Here is a 22,966-nt window from a genome sequence, read left to right as displayed (position 1 = left end):
CAATTAATAAAATATATCATCGTTGATAAAATGATAATAATATACATTTTGTAACATTTCTCTTATCACAACAATGCAATTAACATTAATTTTTAATGTTAAAAACCATAACTCTTACTAGAAACCCTAATACGTATTAATTAAGCGTAAGTAAGGTGATAAGTTTATGATGACAATTTTTCTTTATTAAATAAAAGTAATGGGTTTTTGTAATTTATTTGCTTGCTGCTCACTTTCAAGAATTTATTGATTAATGCTATGGTAGTCTATTTATACGAGAATGATAATAAATAAACCATATTACTCCTAATAATTTTATCATTAATTAGGCTTTAAAATTATATATTTAGAATTTTATTTTTTAGTTAAAAGTTAATTTTAAGATAATATCTCGCATTATGTTTTATACTAATTTAATTGAAAAAGCCTAACACTTAATTTTATTAAATGCAATGTTGGATTCATAAATTGAACAACTTTTCTATTAACAACTAAAGAGATTTTTACATATAAAATGGGTTTCTTTGTTAAAATGCGACACAACCGTGAGAAACATTTTAACAGATTAAGTCACAAGGTACACGCTATAAATCAGAAGAGATTAAGATTTCCATCGCCTTTAGAATAGATTACCCGTGCATTTGGATTAATCCTCAAACGGCCGTTCGTAACTTATTTATCGACCAACAGCAATTTATTTAAAAAACAACTTTCCACCCTTCTGTAATTGGTCGTTTCACCGAAAAAGTGGTGGGCAACAAAATCTACCATGTAAGGGTCATAATTATAAATACTGGAACGCGGGCCACTAAGAATCACTTGCCCTTAAGACAATTCGTCTGAAGAATATATATATATATATATATATATATATATATATATATATATATATATCCCCTTCGATATTTTTTCATAGACTCTTCATACTTGAGAATATATATTAACTTATACTATTTATTATTATTTGTTATAAATAATAAAGAGATAATCATTTCAAGCTGAAATGTAAATTATAAATTTCTACAATGCTAGAAATTTATTTGAAAATACGGTAAACAGTATATTAATCGATAGAGAAAGGAAAGATATAAATGTATTTTTAATTAAGTGATAAAATAATTATAATAGCAGAAATCGACTCACCTGCTACAATTTCTCGTTCCATGAACTGTCAATATAGAGCAGCACTTATCATTTATCATTTTATTTTTATTTATTTAAGAAAACACGCTATACAATTAGGTAATTTATATGCAAATACTTTCAATAATTTAAATAATGATCATGATGTTGAAAAAATACTTTTAGAACACAATGTATCCTTGGTGATTGATAATAAGCGTAAATATAATAAATGAATGGAGTCGATTGAATTACGAAAATTATAATATTACTGATTTTTTATATTTTGTCGTTATTAAAGTGAATATTTCTTAAAAAGAAAACGGTAATATTAGTAAAAAAGCATAAAGTTTTATATCCATAATATAAAACAGAAAATACATGTGTCTGTCTATTACAAGAACTCCTCCCAAGCGATGAAAAGTGCGTACATGGCATTCTGACTCCAATTTCTAGATCAAGTGTGCTGAAAGGTTGAGATGAACAGCGACGCGCTGACGACTGATTACGTGCTACTGCATTACATAACGACAAGATACTAAAAATATTGTATATAGCCAATTATTGAAATATATTTATTTTAACAGGATGAATAAAATATTATACATTGTTGCAAAAAATAATACCTGCATTTTAATTGATTTAAAATAGTACGAATATATTTTTTTACCCCTAAAAATTCAATTTACACCCATTTTGGAGTAATTAACCCCAATTTCTCGAGTATTGTATTATACATTTACTTGCAGGCGATACGCCTACATATACTGTGGGTGAGCGATGATATAAATAATATAGTGAAGTTATTGAACGAAAACTTGAGTAACATTGAAAAGTGGTTAAAGAATAATAAATTAACGTGCAATAGACAAAAATAATTTCTAAATAAAATGGAATATTGTAATCTAATAATAAAATTTCATATATCAACATAAATATAAAATATTTAAAAAAATCACAGTCAAATAAATACAAAAATTTTCAGTAGGATTTATATTATTAATTTATTTTTTATACTACCATATAATAAGAATATCAAGAAAGGTTACATTAAGATGAATTGTATTTTGCATCGTAAATCCAAGCTTTTTAATGCTTAAATACAAATATTCAGCACGTGAGAGCTTAAACTCAAATTATAATTTAAGAAAAAGCCAAGATCTACAGTATAATTTTCCCATTTTAGAAAAATTCCTCTCGAAGAATCTAGGTTTCTAGAGAACGTTTCTAAACGATTGACTGATGCTCATTTCAATAGCGAATCTGAATAATGATGTAGAAATGAATAATCATTATATCAATATTGCAAATCATAAACAACAAATTAAGTTAGATCAATGGAAAATCGATAATTAAAATGTAATGCCTTATAGCAGAGTAATTATTTTTAAAAAAATATCACATTTTTTCTGAATATCAAAATTTTAGTGACTGTAGAATTTGTAAGTTTAAATGTTGTTAATCAACGAGAAAATTATAATAATAATTTAAAAAAATAGTTTATGAAGAAAAAATAAATATATTATATTTACATACAGATTACAAACGATAATATTTATTTTTGCATATATTTACCATGATTATGAAACCACACTGTATAGCATTCATGACTAAACTTTAAATTTTTTCTGAAAACAACTATTTAACACATCATTGATAAAAAAATATGTTTTCCTACTTAATTGTATGCGATTTGTAGATTAACGTGAATATTGATTATAATATCAGTGTCCAGATTGTAAATAATACGTTGACCCTAAAATAGGCGTGTATTGTGCGTTATCTTTATTAAATTGGTGCGTTATATTATACATTACTTCAATTTTATCATATTTCACACATTATCAAATAAATATTTAGCACATCTATTTATTGAATTATGGGCGATTGCGTCATAGCGTTAAACAAAGTATCCATTGAGGTCGTCACGAACCATCGAACGCGTCCAATGTCATTTTTTAAGACAAGAATGGTCGTAGACTAATTGACCCTTATTAACCTGGCGAATATATGACTTTTAAATTTAACGCAAAAATAAATTGAGAAATATAAAATAGAAAAAAATATAAATTACCATATCTTAACTTGATAGAATGTATGACATTCATTAATATGTTCCTGATCTACATCTACATTATATTATAATTTAAATGTATATAAGCGGTCATTTGTGTGTTACTCAATAGTTTGACCGTAACCGTTGTTGTAAAGGCAGATGAACTCATGTCCCATTGCCTAATGTGTTGTGTTTGGTCAGTCAATATATGTGCACTGATCGTGGTCGTTAAGGTGAAAAAATTCGATAACAATTTCATTGTTTGGTTATCGATGCGATAAGACCTTACAGCTGTTCCACTTCTTTGTGTAATACATGGATTTTTGATGGGATATTTTTATATTTACCTATAAACTTTACCTATAAATATACGATCATTTGCAATTATATTATAACATTTCATTTTTATACATACATATGTATTTGAAATACCAAGAACTAAACGCTTAGGCTAATATTTTCTGTATAAACTGAATGCTTATCGTACACATTAATCTTGATTAATGATACCGTGATATGAATCAGTAAAAATCAATTTTGTGAACACTTCTCATATTTAACAATTAAATATTTTAAAGAACATTGTATCATACATCTATGCATACATTATATAATTTATATGTATATTAATATTAAACTATTTGTATGTAGTTATATTTTTGCTCAAGCCTATTTCGGTATCAAATCGTAACATATTACTTTTTTATAATCTGTCGTAACTTGACAGATGTGAGCCCAATAAGTTACAACGAAGTAATCACAATCGACACCTACAAGAACAGATACGTATGTGATATATATTTTATTATACAAGTGGTATGTTTCGCTGAATATTGACCCAAGATACTCGGCTTCGAATCTCATATAGGCTTTTCACATATAGTGTAAAGTCTATATGAGATTCTTCTAAGTTCAAAAAATCTCAATAAAAGCTTACCATAAGTAATCTATTGAATTTTTGTATAGTTGAGCAGGATATTCGACTTTTACATCTGATAAAAATGTCACAGGACTGTGCACCGCTAACACTACTAGTTCAATAACACATGATATATTAAGATGTTTCCCACAAAGTACCTGTTGGTGAATAATACAATGAAAAGTTATGCTTTTTAATTGGCTATTGATGTTACTCACAATGTGCTCAATCGCCGAAAGACTGATAGATTGAAATAAATCTATTTTACCGGTACACATTTACGCCTGAAACAAGAAAGATTAATTAATTTACCGTCGGTAAGTGACTTTTCTTTATTAGTTAATAAATGAGCTACTCGTTAACTGACTTTAGTTACGGTCACATTTTATTTTTTATTTCCGTGAAAAAATGCGTTGTAGTGAAAAATTTCGTTGTATACCTGCCAACTTTTCGGATCTTTACTTTTTGGCGATTTGTCAACAACGTGCTTGGTCGTCTAATTTGATAACGAAATAATACACACGTCACTCTGATTTAAAATCACGACATTTCAAGTTCACTATTATTTTGTTTTCTGGTGTTACAAGTGGTACCATGAAATTTCGCAAAAAGCGTTTCATGTGGCACTGAAGACACTGTCGAATTATAACTGCGTAACTTCACAAAAGAATGCGAAGCAATAGGAGCACCACTTCCTCGCAACTCTGTTATAGAGCATACTTTGAGTTTAAAAATGTATAATCTAATCTTAGCTCGCAGATTGTAGTTTGACGACCCCTGATCTGAAGCATAAAACTCATTAAAAAAAAATTCAATATGCACAAATATTAAATCCATAAGTATAAAATAAAAAAAAATTCAATAAACCAAACAAAAAATATAGCAAAACTTTTTGCTTGTAATTAATTCTATATATTATTTTCGTGATATTTTATTTACCCCAGTGTCCATAAAGTAATATATTGTAATAATTATTTTTTGTCCCGTTTCCTGTGTGTATAAATGTGGATTGGAAACATTTTCTTAATTTGTAAAAATAGTGTTGGTATATAATAAAAATTAAATTATAGTGATATAAGTCTGTAAAATTTATATTACTGTGTATGTTCAGGGTAGATCAGCTTTTAATGAGTATTATAAAATTCTTAAAATGGCATTTTTTTCAGAAAGAATTTTTGGATCGTGCATATATGAGTACATACGTAGTATATCTTCCGATGAACGTGCTAGACATTAATTTATTATCTCTGAACTTAGAACTTAATAGCGTTCGTGTCCATGTATGATATATCTCAACATTTCAATACTAATTTATCGATCTGCCACACCTTTGTCGACTACGACCCTTTTATAATTTCATATAAAGGTGACACGTTAAGGGTATAAAAGTAATATTTAAAAAACTAGAAACATTTTATATTAATTTTATTCCAGACTCGTCATAAAATATTTTATAATATATAAATGGAAATAAAATGCCTTTGGAATTATATATAATACTACTTAGATAGAGATTGATATGATTTTCAGCACTGTCGATTGAAGCATCTTCTTCTCTTGTTAAGCCTAAATGGACACGGAATGCCTCCATTCCTTGCTTCAGCCTATAAAATTAAACATATTTTTAATAATGTATCTGTTAATTTAATAAATGTTTATTTCGCCATACCTTGATCATTCTGAACTTTTCTGCATAGCCATATCCGCAAGTAACACTACAGGGTGACCATTCGCTCCATTCGCTTAGAACGCAATCTTGGCGACTCGTTAATATTGACGATGCTGTTGTTGTCGGTGTCACTGATGGTGCTGATGCTACTATAGGACTTTGAATTTCACTTTGTCTATCACCAGCTGATGCTATTCCAGTGGCCGCTTCTAAATCATAAATATAGTAAAATCAATAACTATAAATGGCAAAAAAATGGATTCGTGAGTTTTGTATTGAGAATATTACGATTGCGTGCTATAAGCATTTGTGAATACATATTGACTAAGTAATTTGATATCTCTTTTTTAAATCGTTAGATAAATACAAACTTCAGTCTATTCTTTTATATATACATATACAGTGTACAGTATGAACAGTTTATAATTTATGCATATTTATATTAATTACATAAATTAACATCTTGTCGCGAAGTTAACTGGTTGAATATGACTAACATGTTTTCTTATAACTACATCGTTAATTCTTTAGTTAAATAGTATATATTATTTTTTAAAACATGTATTCATCAAAAAATTAATGTAAATATACTTAATAATGAATAAATATTGTTCATATGTAATGTACATAATATGCATATTTTATATACAAATATATCAATTGTAAACTAGTCTCTAAAAACTACGCTAGGCTATTTCTTTAGCACTTAATTTAATTCTAGAAGTATTCAAAACTTATTGATATAAACCCGATGGTCCTTCATTAAAATCACGAGCTTGTTTGTCCTTCTAAGAATTTCATTGTAAGTCTGTAAGTAAGTATAGATACATTTGTTTCAAAATTAATATGTTACTAACTAGAGTTTCTTCTCGAGGATTATTCCTGTAAAATTTCTCTAAAAAAAATTTTTTTTTTAAATTAAATTTTTACAACCGTTGCTTTTTTTTTACCGTGGGATACGCTATCTTGGAAGCTTTTAATAGAATAAAAAAAATATTTACGATTTTCTCAATTACCCTAATCTGCCTTTTTTCTTTAGTATTCTTCAGATAATAAAAAATCGCTCCACGTGGGGATCGGCAGATAGCGCAAATGTATGGGAGCTTTCCACAAAATTTGCTTGTCGGCAAACTTAAATCCCGTTTTTTCAATAACCCAAAAATATTTTTTATCTTTATCCTATTAGAAATATGAAAAATATAAAGTAGCAAGTCTGTTATTGTCACATTTTTCTACGAAACGGTTATAAATATGGGAGCTCGAAATTTCTTAACGAAATACTCTGTAATCAATCAAAGTAGATCGATCTGTTTTGGTCAATATAGATATCTACAATAATATACTGTATTATTATAATCACATACTATATATTACATTTTTTTGAGAAAATCGTAAATTGAAAATGAGAATTCTCATTTCTTGTGAAATGAATAGCATCGAGAAACTAGAATACCTATTACTAATACGCGTAGTGATAGTGGAGTATATATATTATAGATTAAATAAGTATTTTTCCTGAGATTAGATTATAATTTATAATTTAGTGGCAACTTTAGCTCACTCTTTTTTTTATTTCGTCTATACACTACTTCACAAGAGTCTTCATCATTCATTGCTTCAAGTTCTTGTTCCTTAAATAATACGTTCTTTATTTTAGAATGCTATAAATCACACTATAAAATCCTGCTTATTTATCGTATAAATTATTGATAGATCTCTGTTACTGAAAGTGTCTTACGATAATTTCATTGATAGGTTACTCACATTGAAACTATGCATATTTAAAAATAAATAAAGCGATTTAGATAACACTTATGTAAGTCTATTTCTAGTGCATTATTGTAAGTAAATAATAGCAAGTGCGTTATCTAATCTGAGTAAGTGTAATATACTGTATAGGTCAGAAAACTGCAATAGGATTACTGCATATCCAATTTGCATTCAAGTTCAACGATCGATAGTATTTTAGTTATATGAAAAGTATTAACGCTTTGAAACTATATCACTAATGACTATTCATAGTCAAATAATTTTGATTTAATACTACATATGCTAACATACAGATAGCAAATTCGTATTAATTGTAGCTCGTTCAGTCTATTACGCAAATTTAAAGGTTAATTTTTTTGTCATATCAATTGCAATTGTTAACGAAGGAATTGCTATATTCGCACGTATCGTCTATTTGATTTATTTATATTTAGCTCTATCTATTCAATGTTGTTGTTGGAACGAAGTCGAATTAACATTTGCACGTTCAGTACATAGCTATAAAACATATTTAGGCAATTCCGAGAATCTAATTTATAAACAGCTTGTGATGTTTAAATACATTTATAAACTCTAGGTATTCTTATTTTTTTAATTGTAACATAATTTTGCTATAATATACAATAAACTTAATTAACGACCGTATTGATTTATTGCAAGAATATTTAGGATATGAGAATGTTTTTTGAGAAGATTGATTGAAATATTATATTTAAATTAAACATAACCGTTATGTCACTTCAGTTATGCGTGGGCTGTAAATAATCTTTCTTATTTTTTTATCTTTTCGTTGCTTGTGTAATTCGATCATCTCAATATAATAATCGCGCTAGAAGAAGGGACTTTGTAAACATTGAAACCTATATCGCTAAATCACGTCACATAATACTAAAAGTTAGAAAGCTATGTATAATAAACATTAATTTCTATATCAGAAAAAATACAGTTATTATATTAATATAGGGTCATTCAAATAGCATTAAGGATTCAATAAATTGCCTACAGTGCTATGTTTCTAAACTATAATTGCTTCTTAACAATTCACGTCAGGAAATAATAATTAACCGCGATCGAAACTATGCGCCTGTATAGGCATATTCGCATCACGTGACTTACCACATAGTCACGTGACTCAACTATGTATTTAAGTGCAACGTATATGTAAGTGCATACATAGTATGCTATTTATTGATTGTTACCATTGTAGCGAATGCGATAGAGAAATATTGAAAATTGCGTGCCTATAAATATATTCTGCATGTGGGTGTTTGTGCAATATGTTCTTTAGAATATACTTATTACTTTTCACAGTTAAATAGAGACCTTAGAATATAGTGTTTTAGATCGCTGGTAACAATACATCTATTATAAGTATACATGAGTTGAAACGTCGGCAGGAAATTGTTTGAATAAACAATTATTAACCATATATATTAACATATTTAGATCATGAACTATCACAAATAGTTTCTGAATTGTGTATTATTAAGCAATAAATAATTAAAATAAATTTCTTATTGTATATACTATTATGTAAATATATCTTATCTTAACTGGTAACTTTTAATTAGGTCGAAATTTTCTATGAATATTCATCGAAAACTTTTTTATGCAGTAATTCCTTACTGAACCTTCCCTTTAACACTTTTCAATTATTTTTTCACAAGTCACGCAAAGCAAGGTTTATTTTGCATTTTAATTTGTAATAGTCTCTCAATTAGCATAATTTATTAAAATTGATCTTCAAAGCATTGTAGTTAAGCTATAAAGACATTGAAAATTAACTAATAATTAAAGTATAATTATAACCTTATTATGTACGTAAGTCACGAACAGTATTTGCATCATAATTCAATTAATATTAATTATTTTACTTCTAATGCCTGCACTACACGAGTCGAGTTTGGTTCTGTCCGCTCTAAAATCTCTCGGAAGTTGTCCGAGGCTACCGAGAACGGGAGGTAAAGTGGGGGTAATTCAGTCGACTTTGCCAGCTTCGAGCGCTTCCGAACGTTGTCGGCAAACGGATCGAAGTCGGAGCTGCTCTTTCGAGCGCGAGGGTGAGATACTTCCCCTTTCGCTCTCTCACGTGTTAAGTGACGAGAGTGAGAAAGATAATGATATTATGTTTCGCAAACTAAGATAGAACTAGTAACTCGATTCAATTTCAGTATGCGCGTAGGCATCCTATGGTTAACACGCATGTCGAGCGCTGCATCGTGGTTACGTGGTCAAGTTATAATACCACATGCTTATCGGGGACTTCAACAGACTCTTACTGACATCTTTGAATATTTTAGGGCACCAAAAGGGATTAATTCTATTTTTGATAGTATATTCTTCTAACAGATATCGTTATTATATTTTTTTCATATAAAATTAAATAATTAGTAGTACTTGATTTTGTTAAAAAAAATCGTTTCAAATATCCTTATGTATTTTCTTAGATCGGTTTATATAAATGTCACACCATAACGAATTCTTATTTAGAATCCATGGCTACATATTCTAGGATAGTCACAGATGTGGTGCTCGTATTCTGAAGTATCATTTTTTTCCCTTGTGGCATTTTGCAAAAGCAGATAAAGATTTTGCGTAAATTGAATATTAACGACCGAAAAGATTTCACTGATATTGTATTGGTGAGTGCCCACACAAACTTTTATAATTTCCAGTAGCGTAATTTTAATAAAATGACAATTTAAAAATTGCGATTATTTGGCACATTTTTCAATTGCGCGCAAATATGCCGGATGTTCGTGACAGAAGCCGCCGTCCGGACGGCATATGAAATTTGCGACAATTAAAACTCATTTAGCGACTTACTGTTAAAACTGGTGATGAAAGAATATATGTAATAAGAGTCAGTAAAGTCACGATGGTCAGATTTGTAATACAAAATAAATAAAATTAAAGTACAATGCGTTAGTCAGGCGAAATATCAAACTTTTTATTAGAAAACGGACGAATTAGTTCGTCGTAATTGACAGTTGCAGCAAAAAGTGGGCAAGCACAAAGTCTCTTCAGTTTGAAATGTGTATAAATTTTGGTTCACAGAACGCAAATGATACAACCTGGACTTAATTAGTTTGTCCAAATCTAAACCAAGTGGAGCCACCGACCAATGACAGACAAATATAAAATAAGCAACCGCTTCCCTCTTCACGTCACCCTAATCCAGCTCAACGTTAGGAATCCAGAGTTCAACCCGCCTTCGGACGCACACACGAAAAGAGAACACGTATTCCATAATGCAATATATGCATATAAATAAAACTGTACGCTAACGTGATTCAAATTGTTTCATAATATTAACTATTAATAAAAATAGTCACAAAAGGCTAGGAGAGATTCCTAAAATTATATTAAATATCTCTCTAAGTCCATCTTTGATTATAAACATATTGATATATATTTTATCATTTTTTTAGCTAAAAAGTTAATTTGATTCCCCTTTTTTTTTTAAGTATTATTTATATTCTTAAAATATCACTGTAATGAGTACTATAAATCTCGTTACATTTTAGCTATAAAACCGTATTCCTATTAAAAATTAGCAGTACTGTCGAACGAACAGTACATTGTTATTAGTCCAGTCAAATAAGGGTTTAACCTCGGAATGAAAGATAACAAGCTGAAATTTTGCACAGACCTTTGTTTTGGCGTTCTAAAGATAGGGTGAAAAGTCTCATAAGATATCGTGTCTGCTAATCAAGATATTAAAGGTCAAAGGTCATAAAAATCATTTTTTTGCAAATATCTCGCCTCCTTTGCGTCGCATGTCATTAGATGTTTCACAAAACTTATAGAAAATAAAATTTTCTACAAGTTTGTTATAGTTTATTTCTTCGTATGGTTAATGGTTTTCGAGATATAGCGCGGGGAGTGGGAAGCGCGCATCCGTTTGTAGGATAACGCTATGTAAACTACGGAGCCAGAGTTACCTGCACATTCTTCCACAGTTTCATAGGAAACATCGCAAATTGTTATCTGCTGAATGAACCCATCTAAAGCATTATAACTTTCAATCTCCATATCTTCAAAAATCATCATCGATAATGCAAAAAGTAATAGCGTATGGCCTCTGATACTTCTTGCAAAAGCATGACCATCCAACATTTTGTCGACAGAATTCGAAGCATAAATTGTACTGAGAGCTTCCTTGATTCCGCTTCCATTCATTAATTACCCTATGCATACAATAAAAGACATAAACATATGAAAGCCTCCTAGTTTCACAACTACTCTGGACAAGTTTGAGTTAGCATCTGAAGCTGCTACGATTTCACGTGCTTTTATGTACAATGGCTGATCAAAAGTTATTAAGCATGTTCTTTGTACATGTTTCTTGGCAGTGCTTATAGCACACTGTAATGTGGTGTAAATTGTGTCAATATTACTCGCAGGATGATGAATAAAAGTAAGAAACAGAATCCGAGAAGTTACAACGTTCTCATTGTTTTTTGTAAGTTGTTCAATAAATCCATTCCACCCTGGCAACGGTGAGATATTTTTCCACTTTTCGTACATCTACAACAAATCAACTACATTAAATATTTGTTCGGTTAGTTCTTCTACATCATTAAAATTTTGAACTTGAATCTCTTGCTCAATCTGGGTACGACATGATTTTCATACACTAGAAGGGGTATATGTGATAGTGCTGCTAACTCCTTTGCACTTGGTTTTGTTGTAAATTTCTTTATGCGGTCATCGGATATAACTTCAGATTTTGGAGTTATTATTTTTATCATTCCCATTATATGAACAGTATTATAGCCATCAAAAGTATAAATATTTTTCTGCATTATCCGCTGCATAATGTACTAAAGCACTTGACTCTGATGGTTGATTACGAGGCTGTGGGTGATAAACAGCTGAAATTTAACATTTTACAGTATCACTATATGAAGCGAAAAAACCTAAACTTGACAAAACATCCAAAAGTCTTTTTGGATGTTTGGCCTATCTATATTTCTTCTATGAATAAATACAGATAGGCCTATTAATAACTGCGAAAAAAAGGACCGTTTTCGTATGGAAGTCATTATAGCATTACTTATAGCCGTGTATTTCGTTTTAAAATGCCCCGTCTTTCCTTTTCTGTTGTTTATAATAACTTCTTGCAGAAAATATAATTAAGTTTTCGGAATTTCTTCATTAATATTTTACTCGGGGGCGGATAGGACTTGGTCTCAACAACAGAAGATCGAATATCTTCTCTAATAATCGCCGCAGCAGCTTCCACTACGCGCAAGTGTTCTTCTTCCGAAGTGCCTTTTTTATTTTCATACCAAGCTATGGATAAAATTTAAGCTTGAGCATCGCGGAATGATCCAATCTTCGTTGTAATTATAATATCAGTTAAATATTTTTCTCTTAATTTGGAAATGATCTTCATATCATCTGGTACATACTCCGTAAGGACATCTCTCAACTCTTTCAATTTTTTCGCACAAATTTCTTGTAGAGCAATATTTCATTCTTAATTCCTAATAATACAACGAAGAAAGTAATAAAATTATTGTTCAAACGACTTGCCGAGACCACTTTTTTCACGATTGTTTACTTTTTCAAAGCTTATACCAAGTTAAGCAGGTAGAAATACTCGCTGGATTCTATAAACGGATGTACGCCTCCCACTCTTCGCGATGTATCTCAAAAACGGTTAATGATACAAAACAAATATTATAACCAAACTTGTAGAAAATTTTATGCTTTACAAGTTTTGTTAAGCATCTAATGACGTGCGACGCATAAAACGCGAGATATTTGCAAAAACACAAATTTTGTGACCTTTGACCTTTGATATCTTGATTAGCAGACACGATATTTTATGAGACTTTTTACCCTGTTCTTAGAACATCAAAACGAAGGTCTGTGCAAAATTTCAGCTTGTTATCTTTCATTCCGAGGTTCAGCCTTTATTTCGCCTTATTTGACTGGACTATATGTAACATTCCGGTTTCGTAAGTAAGTACGCTCACCTCTGAGCACGTTGCAAGTATTGGCGCAGTCTTGCTCGGTCATGAAGTTGTTCCTGTTTCCTCTGCAGCCGTTATAAGTGAATGGTATACACATCATCTTCTGCGCATTGAAAGCCCACCTCTCGTATGATCCGCGACATATACCAGGCATAACTGGCTCCATACAGATCTCTAAAAGAAAACGGTCCATTACCTTGAATTCGTCTTGCGAATTATCGTTCAAGGTTTGTTCACACAAAAAACTTACTCTTCGCAGTGGCCATGTCTAAATTACAACTAGGAATGTCAGTGCACGATGATTGCTGCACCAATTCGACGCTTTGAGAACATTCCTCTTGTAGCTCTGCAGGCGCTTGGAGTATCCTCATGCGCATTCGCACTCCTTGACCACAAGACGCGCTGCAAGGTGACCAATGACTCCAAGGAGTCACGGGACATGAAGTGTCTATGTGTTCCGGTAAACACTCTGGCATCATACACTTCTGCTTTTCAACTAAAAAAATATTTCAATAAAAATATAATCTAACGGCAAGTATTCAACTAAACATACCAAGGGGGACTTGACACTTTTTGCGAGCTGAATTGTCTAAAAAGTTTCTGATCTTCATGTTGAATCCTACCCCACAAGTTGCAGAACATTGCGACCACGGACCCCATTCGGTCGTAGCACACATTGCAGAAGTTTCATCATTGCTTTCAGAAATTAAATCTTCTGTTTTGCTGTTAGTGTCAGAACTGAAACGCATTGAGATAATAACCTGGTTTAGTATAGTGGGACAAAAGTATGCAGCGTGTGTAAATGGGCACTGAGTCATTCGAAAAATTCGAACCCGCAACCTCAGAGTTACTAGTTTGAGACGTTACGGACTACGCTATTCCGTCCTTAATACAAAAGTTTATCGCCCTATATCTGTTTTATCAGTTCTATAAAAAAAAAATTATATTACAATTACTGTAAATAATTTTCTAATTACAAATAGTGATAATATATAAATATCAGGTTTACTTTTGGATAAAAGTTTGGAGTTTTATAATATATATTTTTTATAAACATATTCATAGTCATCTAACGTATACATATGTATGTATGAAAACTAAAATTTTGCCTATGACTATTCTTACAATATATGAATTAATAATGGCAACCAAAAAATGCTAGAGGGAAAACCGATTATAGATACTAAATTTTAATTTAGAAAACAGCTACATAATTATGAAATTAGATCTGCCGATTATTTACACATCCCTCAAGCATTTTCTGTAAAGTTTTGCACAAATTTTTAAAAATATATTGCATTTAAAACATTAAACTATTTAGGAATAATTGCAAAGAAATTAAAATATATATTTTTTAATGAATTCATGCAACTTTAATGAAATAAAATTAAGTTAATAAATAATACGTACATTTATCATATCACTATATAATTGTTATTTTTGTTTTCATTTAAAATGCTCCTTATTTTTCTCATTTGTTTTTTCTTAATTCAATAATAAATATTTTAAGTGTATTTAATATATTTTACTAAATGTATACGTATTCAATTTATAATTTTAATTTATTAAATTGTAACTACATAATAAGTTATTTCTAACTCATGCGGAATCACATAAATAAATAAATATTTATTACAGCTATGGACATACAACTAATCGAAAATAAAGAAGAAGAAAAACCCTTTGTAATGACTGGATTTTCGAAAATATACTAATTATTAATGTGCAGCTGTGACTTCTCAATGGATGGTATTAATTTTTTTATATATTTTAAATAATGATTTTCTCCAAGTATATCTAGTAATCTATTATCGTAATATTTTTTAAGAATTTCGAGTCTTCGGCAGCAAGAATAATTGAATTGAATTTAAAGCTTCGCACTTATTGGTGAATTGAATTTTTTTATTCATTATAACTCGATTAATATATATTCGAATATTTTATTGTTTACATACCAGTATGTATGGGTTAATTGAAATATTGTTCTCGTTGTATATCTATATAATCCTTGAAAGCCTTTGTGTTTATATCTGGCACCGCTGACGTCATAATGAAATGGCATTTCTATTTTTTTTGTTTGTCAAAACTATTTTTGGGCATGCTATGACCCATTTTTCTTTGTCCTGCCGATGATCATCGCGGTTATTGGTCATAATGTGAATAATGATAATGGCCATTCATAAAACAGCATAAAAAACCTTTATCTGATGAAGGGGTGGGTCGAAATGACCGAAATTCGTCACGCGCGGGTTTAACACTAAAACGGCTTGAAAAGACTGACCGTGGCCCCGATATGAAAATATATACAGTACAACCTCGATCAATGGCTCCCATGCTTAATTACCCAATCTAATAAATTTAAAAAATCAAAACACAAGCTCATTAGCATGTGTTTTGATAATTAATTTCAACTCCTTTGAGTATCATATGTTAGGACAGTTTTTTTTTACATAATATACATACATTTAAACATAAAACACTTGCGTTACTAAATATTTTTATGGCTAAACAAAAAAAAAAACTGGGAGCGGTCATAATTCGTAATTTAATTATGACTATCCACGAAAGGTTAAAAATATGTCTAATGCACGATACTTACTCGCATTCTGGTATTTCTGAAACGCACATCTCTTTGGACACCAATTGTCTGTTACAGCCGAACATTTTAACCTTTTCCATTGGCATGGTGTATTCTCGGCGTCTCATTCTTAAACCTTTTCCGCACGTCACGGAACAGGGACTCCAAGCTCCGTATTCAGTCACTCCACATTCAGCTGAAAATTGAAATATATGAGTTTTTATGGCATATGTGATGAATTGTTACTTATTACGTCTTGCGGTGTCGTCTGTGTGTTCAACTGTCTCTTGCACCAAAGCTTCTAGCAGAGTATCGCCGCAATTTTTGGGTATTATAGACTCCCTTGTCAAATAGAGGCGCGCTAGGGGATTCATCTCATTTTGGCTTGGATCATAAAATGGAGCTCTTGGATCTTCGGGATATTTGGTCGTGATGCGGAACATCTTTTCGCGAGGCTTTGTCTCGCTGTTCGGTGACTGAAATTAATATCGTTACTATTTAATGTATATTATTATGAATATTTCGTTTATTGTTTTTACTTAATAATACATTATTTTCCATAGTTTACACTATATAACTAATAAACGCTGTTGAGGTGAAGAGCAATGTGTATAATATATTATTCGGAGGTTTATTTATATTTGGTAACTATGGTTATTTTAGGTAACTATGGTATTATATTATATGTTTGAAATAGCCATTATATGTAAAAAATGGTAACACAAGTCGTCTAAATATATTGCCACAACAGGAATTTCTCAAGATTCTAATCTTGACCCATTTATATGTCTCTTCTGTTAATAATTATGATAATATATCGTAATTCCAAATTCTTACTATTTGCCGAGGTACTTCAAGTATTTCTTAACCTCCTTAAAACTAAATTATTTTTTTTGTAAAAAAAATATTAAATTATTTTATTTAGTGGCATGAATTTTTTTTTATCATTGAATTTTTTTGGCATTATTTTAATTTAGTACATTAATTGCAACAGACTATCTATGCGAATTTGAGTTTTCAACCGTTGTCTATGGGACTATAATTGTCTATGCATGCACTACACTCTCTGGAAGTTGTCCGAGCCGAAGTTACAACTGAAGTCGGCCGAGACCTACGACTTAGAGTAAGCGACCACACTGTTGCAAATTTTATATGCCGTCCGGATGGCGGCTTCTGTCACGTACAGCCGGTATATTTGCGCGCGATCGAAAAATGTGCCAAATAATCGCAATTTTTAAATTATCATATTATCAAAATTACGCTACTGATAATTATAAAAGTTTTTTGTGGGCACTCACCAATACAATATCAGTAAAAACTTTTCGGTCGTAAATATTCAATTTACGCAAAATCTTTGTCGGCTTTTGCAAAATGCCATAAGGCATAAAAATGATACTTCAGGATACAATCACCACATCTGTTACTATCCTAGAATTCGTCGCCATCAATTCTAAATAAGAATTCGTAATGGTGTGACATTAATATAAACCGATCTAAGAAAATACATAAAGATATTCGAAACAATTTTTTTTAATAAAATCAAGTACCACTAATTATTTTTCAATTATTTAATTTTATATGAAAAAAAATATAATAACCATATCTGAAATATACTATCAAAAATATTCAAAGATGTCAGTAAGAGTCTGTTGAAGTCCCCGATAAGCATGTGGTATTATAACTTGACCATGTGACCACGATGCAGCGCTTGTCATGCGTGTTGATCATAGAACGCCTACGCGCATACAGAAATTGAACCGAGTTACTTGTTCTATCTTAGTTTGCGAAAAACCATAACATTATCTCTCTCACTCTTGTCACTTAACACGCGAGAGAGCGAAAGGGGAAATATCTCACCGCTCGCGCTCGAAAGAGCAGCTCCGACTTCGGTCCGTTTGCCGACAATGTTCGGAAGCGCTCGAAGCTAGCCATGTTGACTGAATTACCCCCACTTTACCTCCCGTTCTCGGTAGCCTCGGACAACTTCCGAGAGATTTTAGAGCGGGCAGAACCGAAGTAACCCACTTTATTCTCCGTCCTCGGCCAAACTTGGCCAACTTCCAAAGAGTGTAGTCAGGCATAAGATTTTTCTTAGGTTAATAACTTTATAAAACCGTTTCATTGTTTGTTTGTGTTCTTTTCAGTGAGTATACATTTTATTACAGAGCTAAAAATGCAAACTCATTCTAAAATTAATGCCGAAATATTTGAAGACATAGTTATAAGATCATTCTGAAGGAGATATGATAGAAAAAAATATAGAGTTACTATTTTTATGTATTATTCGATTTGTGCTTGAATTTTATTAATTTTCGTTTGCCCAACTTTTATTGGCATGATGTGGGAAGTCATAATGTTTTCAAATCTATTGCGACATTTCACAGACAACCATCCGATTAAATCATACCATATATGTAATTCCACTGTCAGTTCCAGCGTCCCACGGATACAAATCAATAGTTAAGTCTTTCACCCAAGTACAATCTTTGAGGCAAAGATTCAATTGGCTGACGCCGACCACCCAGTCCGGCGTTGGTCCTAAAATTTCGACAAACGTAAATGTAAATGATACGAATAAATTAAAGTGACTCGCAAAAAACTATAATCACCAAACATGGACGCCAATGACACGAGATGCCTCCTTTGATCGACTTTGAACGTTGCCGATGCGTTGTTATTAACATCTGGATACCAAAGTCCTGGTGATTTTATTATGGTCTTCAAGTGTTTGCTCAAGCGGAGCAGTTCTTCCTCCATCAGTCTGGTAGAGCCCCACTCTGCTAAGCTCCTGAAATTGTGTTTGATTAGTCAGTGTTAAATTAAATTTTATGTTGCTGAAAAATATAAAGAGAGATCAGTATGTATGAACCTGAAGCCGTCAGAGGCTATTTGTCCTTCACCCCAAAACGTAAAGTTTTTTTCGTGCGACGCTCCGATGATATCGGAAAAGTGCGTCAGCCAAAGCGATATCGGAAAGTCTTTTGGGTGGGTCACGTTCGACCATAGACCTTCGAAAACCATCTGAAAATATAATACAACACTTAAAAATCAATTCTTTGTAAAGTCAAGTATGACCCAAAAACGTTGAACTTTAAAAAATACAACCTGGTTGAACATAGACTAAGATATAAAAACTTTCCTTATATGTACCTTACTATTGATGTAATATTAACATATTATATAATACTACAGCGCAGCTATATATGTATATATATATATATATTTATATATTTTAAATATAAAAATGAGTCATTTAAATCAGTTACTCATGTAGACAATTCGTACTTACATTATATTTAGCTTCATCACAAGAACAGCAATCTTTATTTGCTATTTGAGCATCTCTAGACGTTTGTTCGCATATTTGCCTTGAAAGCTGACCATCTTCAGCAAACCATTTTCTTGGACTTTCAAACACCATAGCTCTAAAATAAGTATATATTAATTAATCATAATGTGTAACAATTCAACTATAGTCCTATAATATAAATTTGAAGCTATGTATGAATTGTTAAGTCGTTAGACATACAGTAGACCCCCCAATAACACGGTAAATCGAGGACGTGCTATTTGGACGCGTGTAGTTAAGGTCTAGAAAATACTTATTTTAATAAAAAAATTTGCAGTACGAATCAGGCGCGTGTGGTGAGATATCCTCCCCTTGGCTCGCTCACTCATAGAGTAACGTGCATCTAAATAGCACGTCCCCAATTTACTGTGTTATTGGGGGGGTCTATAGTATTTTATATATATTTTAAATAATTTCTTGAAAAAATAATAAAATGTAAACTTTGCTTGCTTTTATATATAGATTTATCATTCATTTTTCACATTAATATTTTTAAATTTTATATTTCTTTAAATTAAAGTACAAAAGCATATAAAAATAATTTTGTTCAAGCAGAAGTATTTTTTGTAAAGTTGAAATTTATTAAAAATTAAATCAATGTATATAAAATAATTAGACCTTAAATTGTTTTCAAAGTTGATTTTATAACACGAGTAATTACGTATCTCAAAAATAAACATCCCTAAAAAAAATCTTTCTCAAGAAAACTCATTTACCTAGATGCATTCTCATTACCCTCAGTACATAATAAAATGATTATGTAATAGTTATTTTTAATTTTTTGAACTCACTTTATGACCACACACCCGGATCCAGCTTTAGGCGCTTTCCACATGACCTGAACTTCGGTTTTCGGCAAATCATCGGCTTCTTTGACAACATTGACACATTCCTCGTCGAATGTCGATATTGTGTCAGCAAATAGTTGGAACTGTCCGTGTGTCAGCGGTGTAGACCTGACTTTTGTGTCCCTGGGATCAGCAGCCAAAGAGAAACGAGTGAATTGTTGGAGTCTGTTGTGCGTCCTGGACCCAACCAGTGTCACTTTGAATGTTGAAAATAAATGCTTATAATGATATGATACTAATACTAACATATGAATAAATTAATTAGTTTCAAACTCAGCTTGTTACTATAACCGCAAATTCAAATAACCTAATCATATTAATATTTTATCACATCCTGTGTAAAGCATGTATATATTTATTTACTGAACGCATTCGCAGTATACTAGTATCTTTTTGATTAATTAATGCATTAAAAGTTAAAGGTCGGAGTCACAAGATAATTCTGGACGATAAAAACAAAATTTATTGTAATAAATCTAATATAAGTTTTTGGTTCCGTATCAAAACGGCGCCGGACAAGTTTTGATACGGAACAGAATTTTGTTTTGTTTAGTTTAAAATTTGTTTTTTTTATATATGCGTTGCACTGTTTTGTCGATGCCATTTTGTCTTTCGCCGTTTGGACGGGACACCAAATGTTCCTATGTATGTTTAGTATTTAATATGTATATAATTCTTGTTATATTTAATTCACCTAAAATATATTACATATTTATACAGGGCCTACTTTGAAATGCGCTTTTTATTGTTGTTTTTTAATAGTTAATACAAATTTTCTTATGTAATAAATAATTGAAATGAATTAATTGAATGAATCTATTCATATTTTATGGTAATACTGGATTATTGTTTCAAGTTATATCGTATATATTAACACTTTATCATAAACGATATTTTTTGTAAAGATATTTGTATCTGCCAGCACATATATGATTCTTTACTCTAGCATTGCGATATAAAATGACAATAAGAGAAGCATTCATTTTTTAAGTAAATTTTTGTCACATTGAGCGACTGCCTTGTCACTTATTTATTTATTTGAAAACAACACAAAACAATAAAATAATATAATACACAAAAAAAACTACACAATAAAAAGCAAGAAAAAAACCGTCTCCGTCACGATTTTATTGCTTTTGACGTGGATTTTCAACTTCTGAGGAGTGATAATTGTTTTTACGCTTTCCTATTGACCAAAATTTGGTTTAAAATTTGAACTAAAAACGCAATAAAAATAACTGGTAGAATTTTACTTATCCATTATCTTGTAAATTGAGATACACGTGCTGCAACTGATATTATATATTGATTTGAAATATTGATTTCATCGATATTGATAGGCGAAAATATTGCTCGCTTTTGAAGTGGCTTTTATAATAATTTATAAATAAAATAATATCATTGGTGTGTTTGTATAGCCTTCTACAATAGTTAAGTTTATATAACATTCTATAAAAAAAACATTTGTTCTATTCGTCAGTATTTAATGTGACGTACAAAGTACACAGTTTGAGAATTGTAATACATATATGTATATTATACATAAATACATACATTTTGTTTTAGCTCCTCTAGTTTTAAAAAGAGATTTATTTTAATAAATGAATATATGTATATTAAGTTAATCTCTTTAAATAACTGTGTGATTAGAACGCGTTCTACGAAATTAGTATGATTTTCGAGCTTATCACCTATGAGAGTTAATAGTACTATATAGCGATAAAATCATATAAGTTTTTTTAATTACCAATATACATTATATATTAAATTAATCTTTGACTGATTAACCATTTTTAGAGATAATATATATTATAAATATAAGCATTTAATACTTTACATTTAATTATAAATAGTAATAAATACTATTATAATTGTAATTTCAGTTGATCTTCTAAATATTTTTTGCTAGCCCTAGCTAATAGCTAATCTCAGATAGAAAATATTATTATAATTTGCTAATTTTGTCATAAGGAAATTAAAATATAAATTGGTAAGTAAAAATAACTTATGATTGGATAAACATCTTTCAATATCGGAAGGTAACCACTACAAATACTTTCCGTGTGAGTTTAGTGTTGCTGTTACAAGTAACGGCACTTAGGTGAAGAATTTAGTGATAATATTATTATTTGATATTCTCTAGAGTCTAGATAGTCTCTGGTTTTAATCGCTAGAGTTGCATAAACCAAATAAGATAGCGTGGTTGATATCAAATTGATCTATCTGATCATGCAGCCAATATGAGACCATTTGGTCTTAATTATTATTTTATAAATTATCAATTAAATACATTAATGTAATTTTTACGTTTATTCGTTTCTATATTAAATTAATACCTGTATAAAATGTTCCCGGTAGATATCTCTCCGGATCTCCGTTGACGATAATCTTGAAACCATTGTCTCCAGGAGACTTTGGAAACCTGGTCACGGAAACGTCCGGTTTTCTGCTGCAAACTGCAAACGTAGTTCCGAAAAAGCACGCGAAGACTAGTAAGCACTTCATTTTATAATCTAAGAACAATAAGTCCTTCTTTTTGACACTTTAAACAGAGATCATCTCGCACAGACACCTCGCTCTTTACTGCCTATCCAGAGCGCTGAGCATTTTCTGTAGAGTGGCGATAAAATTCCGGGTCATCAGAGGCCGGGACCTCTGTATCAGTAACGTA

At 30.7% G+C, this 22,966-nt stretch overlaps 2 protein-coding genes across 9 annotated transcripts in view; one reads left to right on the top strand and one right to left on the bottom strand.

Annotated features, from left to right (window-relative positions):
- The window catches only part of LOC148231904 (phosphatidylcholine:ceramide cholinephosphotransferase 2-like), an 80,546-nt gene that overhangs the window by 22,534 nt on the left and 35,046 nt on the right, over positions 1–22,966 (top strand). For 2 of the 8 annotated variants that reach the window (XM_088192694.1, XM_088192693.1), the window contains 2 exons: positions 15,159–15,269; positions 15,349–15,407. The exons of 5 other annotated variants lie outside the window; for them this stretch is intronic. The gene's annotated coding sequence lies outside the window, so the exon portion shown is untranslated. Of the gene's footprint in view, positions 1–15,158; positions 15,270–15,348; positions 15,408–22,847; positions 22,964–22,966 lie in introns of those variants that run through there. One more of the 8 variants, XM_088192695.1, reaches the window with a different exon arrangement.
- On the bottom strand, positions 5,506–22,880 carry fat-spondin (extracellular matrix protein f-spondin). The gene is made up of 13 exons (XM_088192677.1): positions 22,632–22,880; positions 20,239–20,491; positions 19,388–19,523; positions 18,968–19,119; positions 18,708–18,886; positions 18,506–18,636; positions 16,352–16,574; positions 16,120–16,294; positions 14,074–14,258; positions 13,771–14,016; positions 13,524–13,694; positions 5,767–5,975; positions 5,506–5,701 (listed from the first exon to the last, which is right to left on the bottom strand). Exons 1-13 carry the CDS (start codon positions 22,798–22,800, stop codon positions 5,624–5,626), a joined length of 2,307 nt encoding a protein of 768 aa, XP_088048803.1. The 5' UTR covers positions 22,801–22,880; the 3' UTR covers positions 5,506–5,623.

This window comes from Plectrocnemia conspersa, unplaced genomic scaffold (genome assembly GCF_051122295.1).
Source record: "Plectrocnemia conspersa isolate PC_06_02 unplaced genomic scaffold, ASM5112229v1 ptg000009l, whole genome shotgun sequence".
Lineage (NCBI taxonomy): Eukaryota > Metazoa > Arthropoda > Insecta > Trichoptera > Polycentropodidae > Plectrocnemia > Plectrocnemia conspersa.
This window is presented reverse-complemented; position numbering and strand designations above follow the sequence as displayed.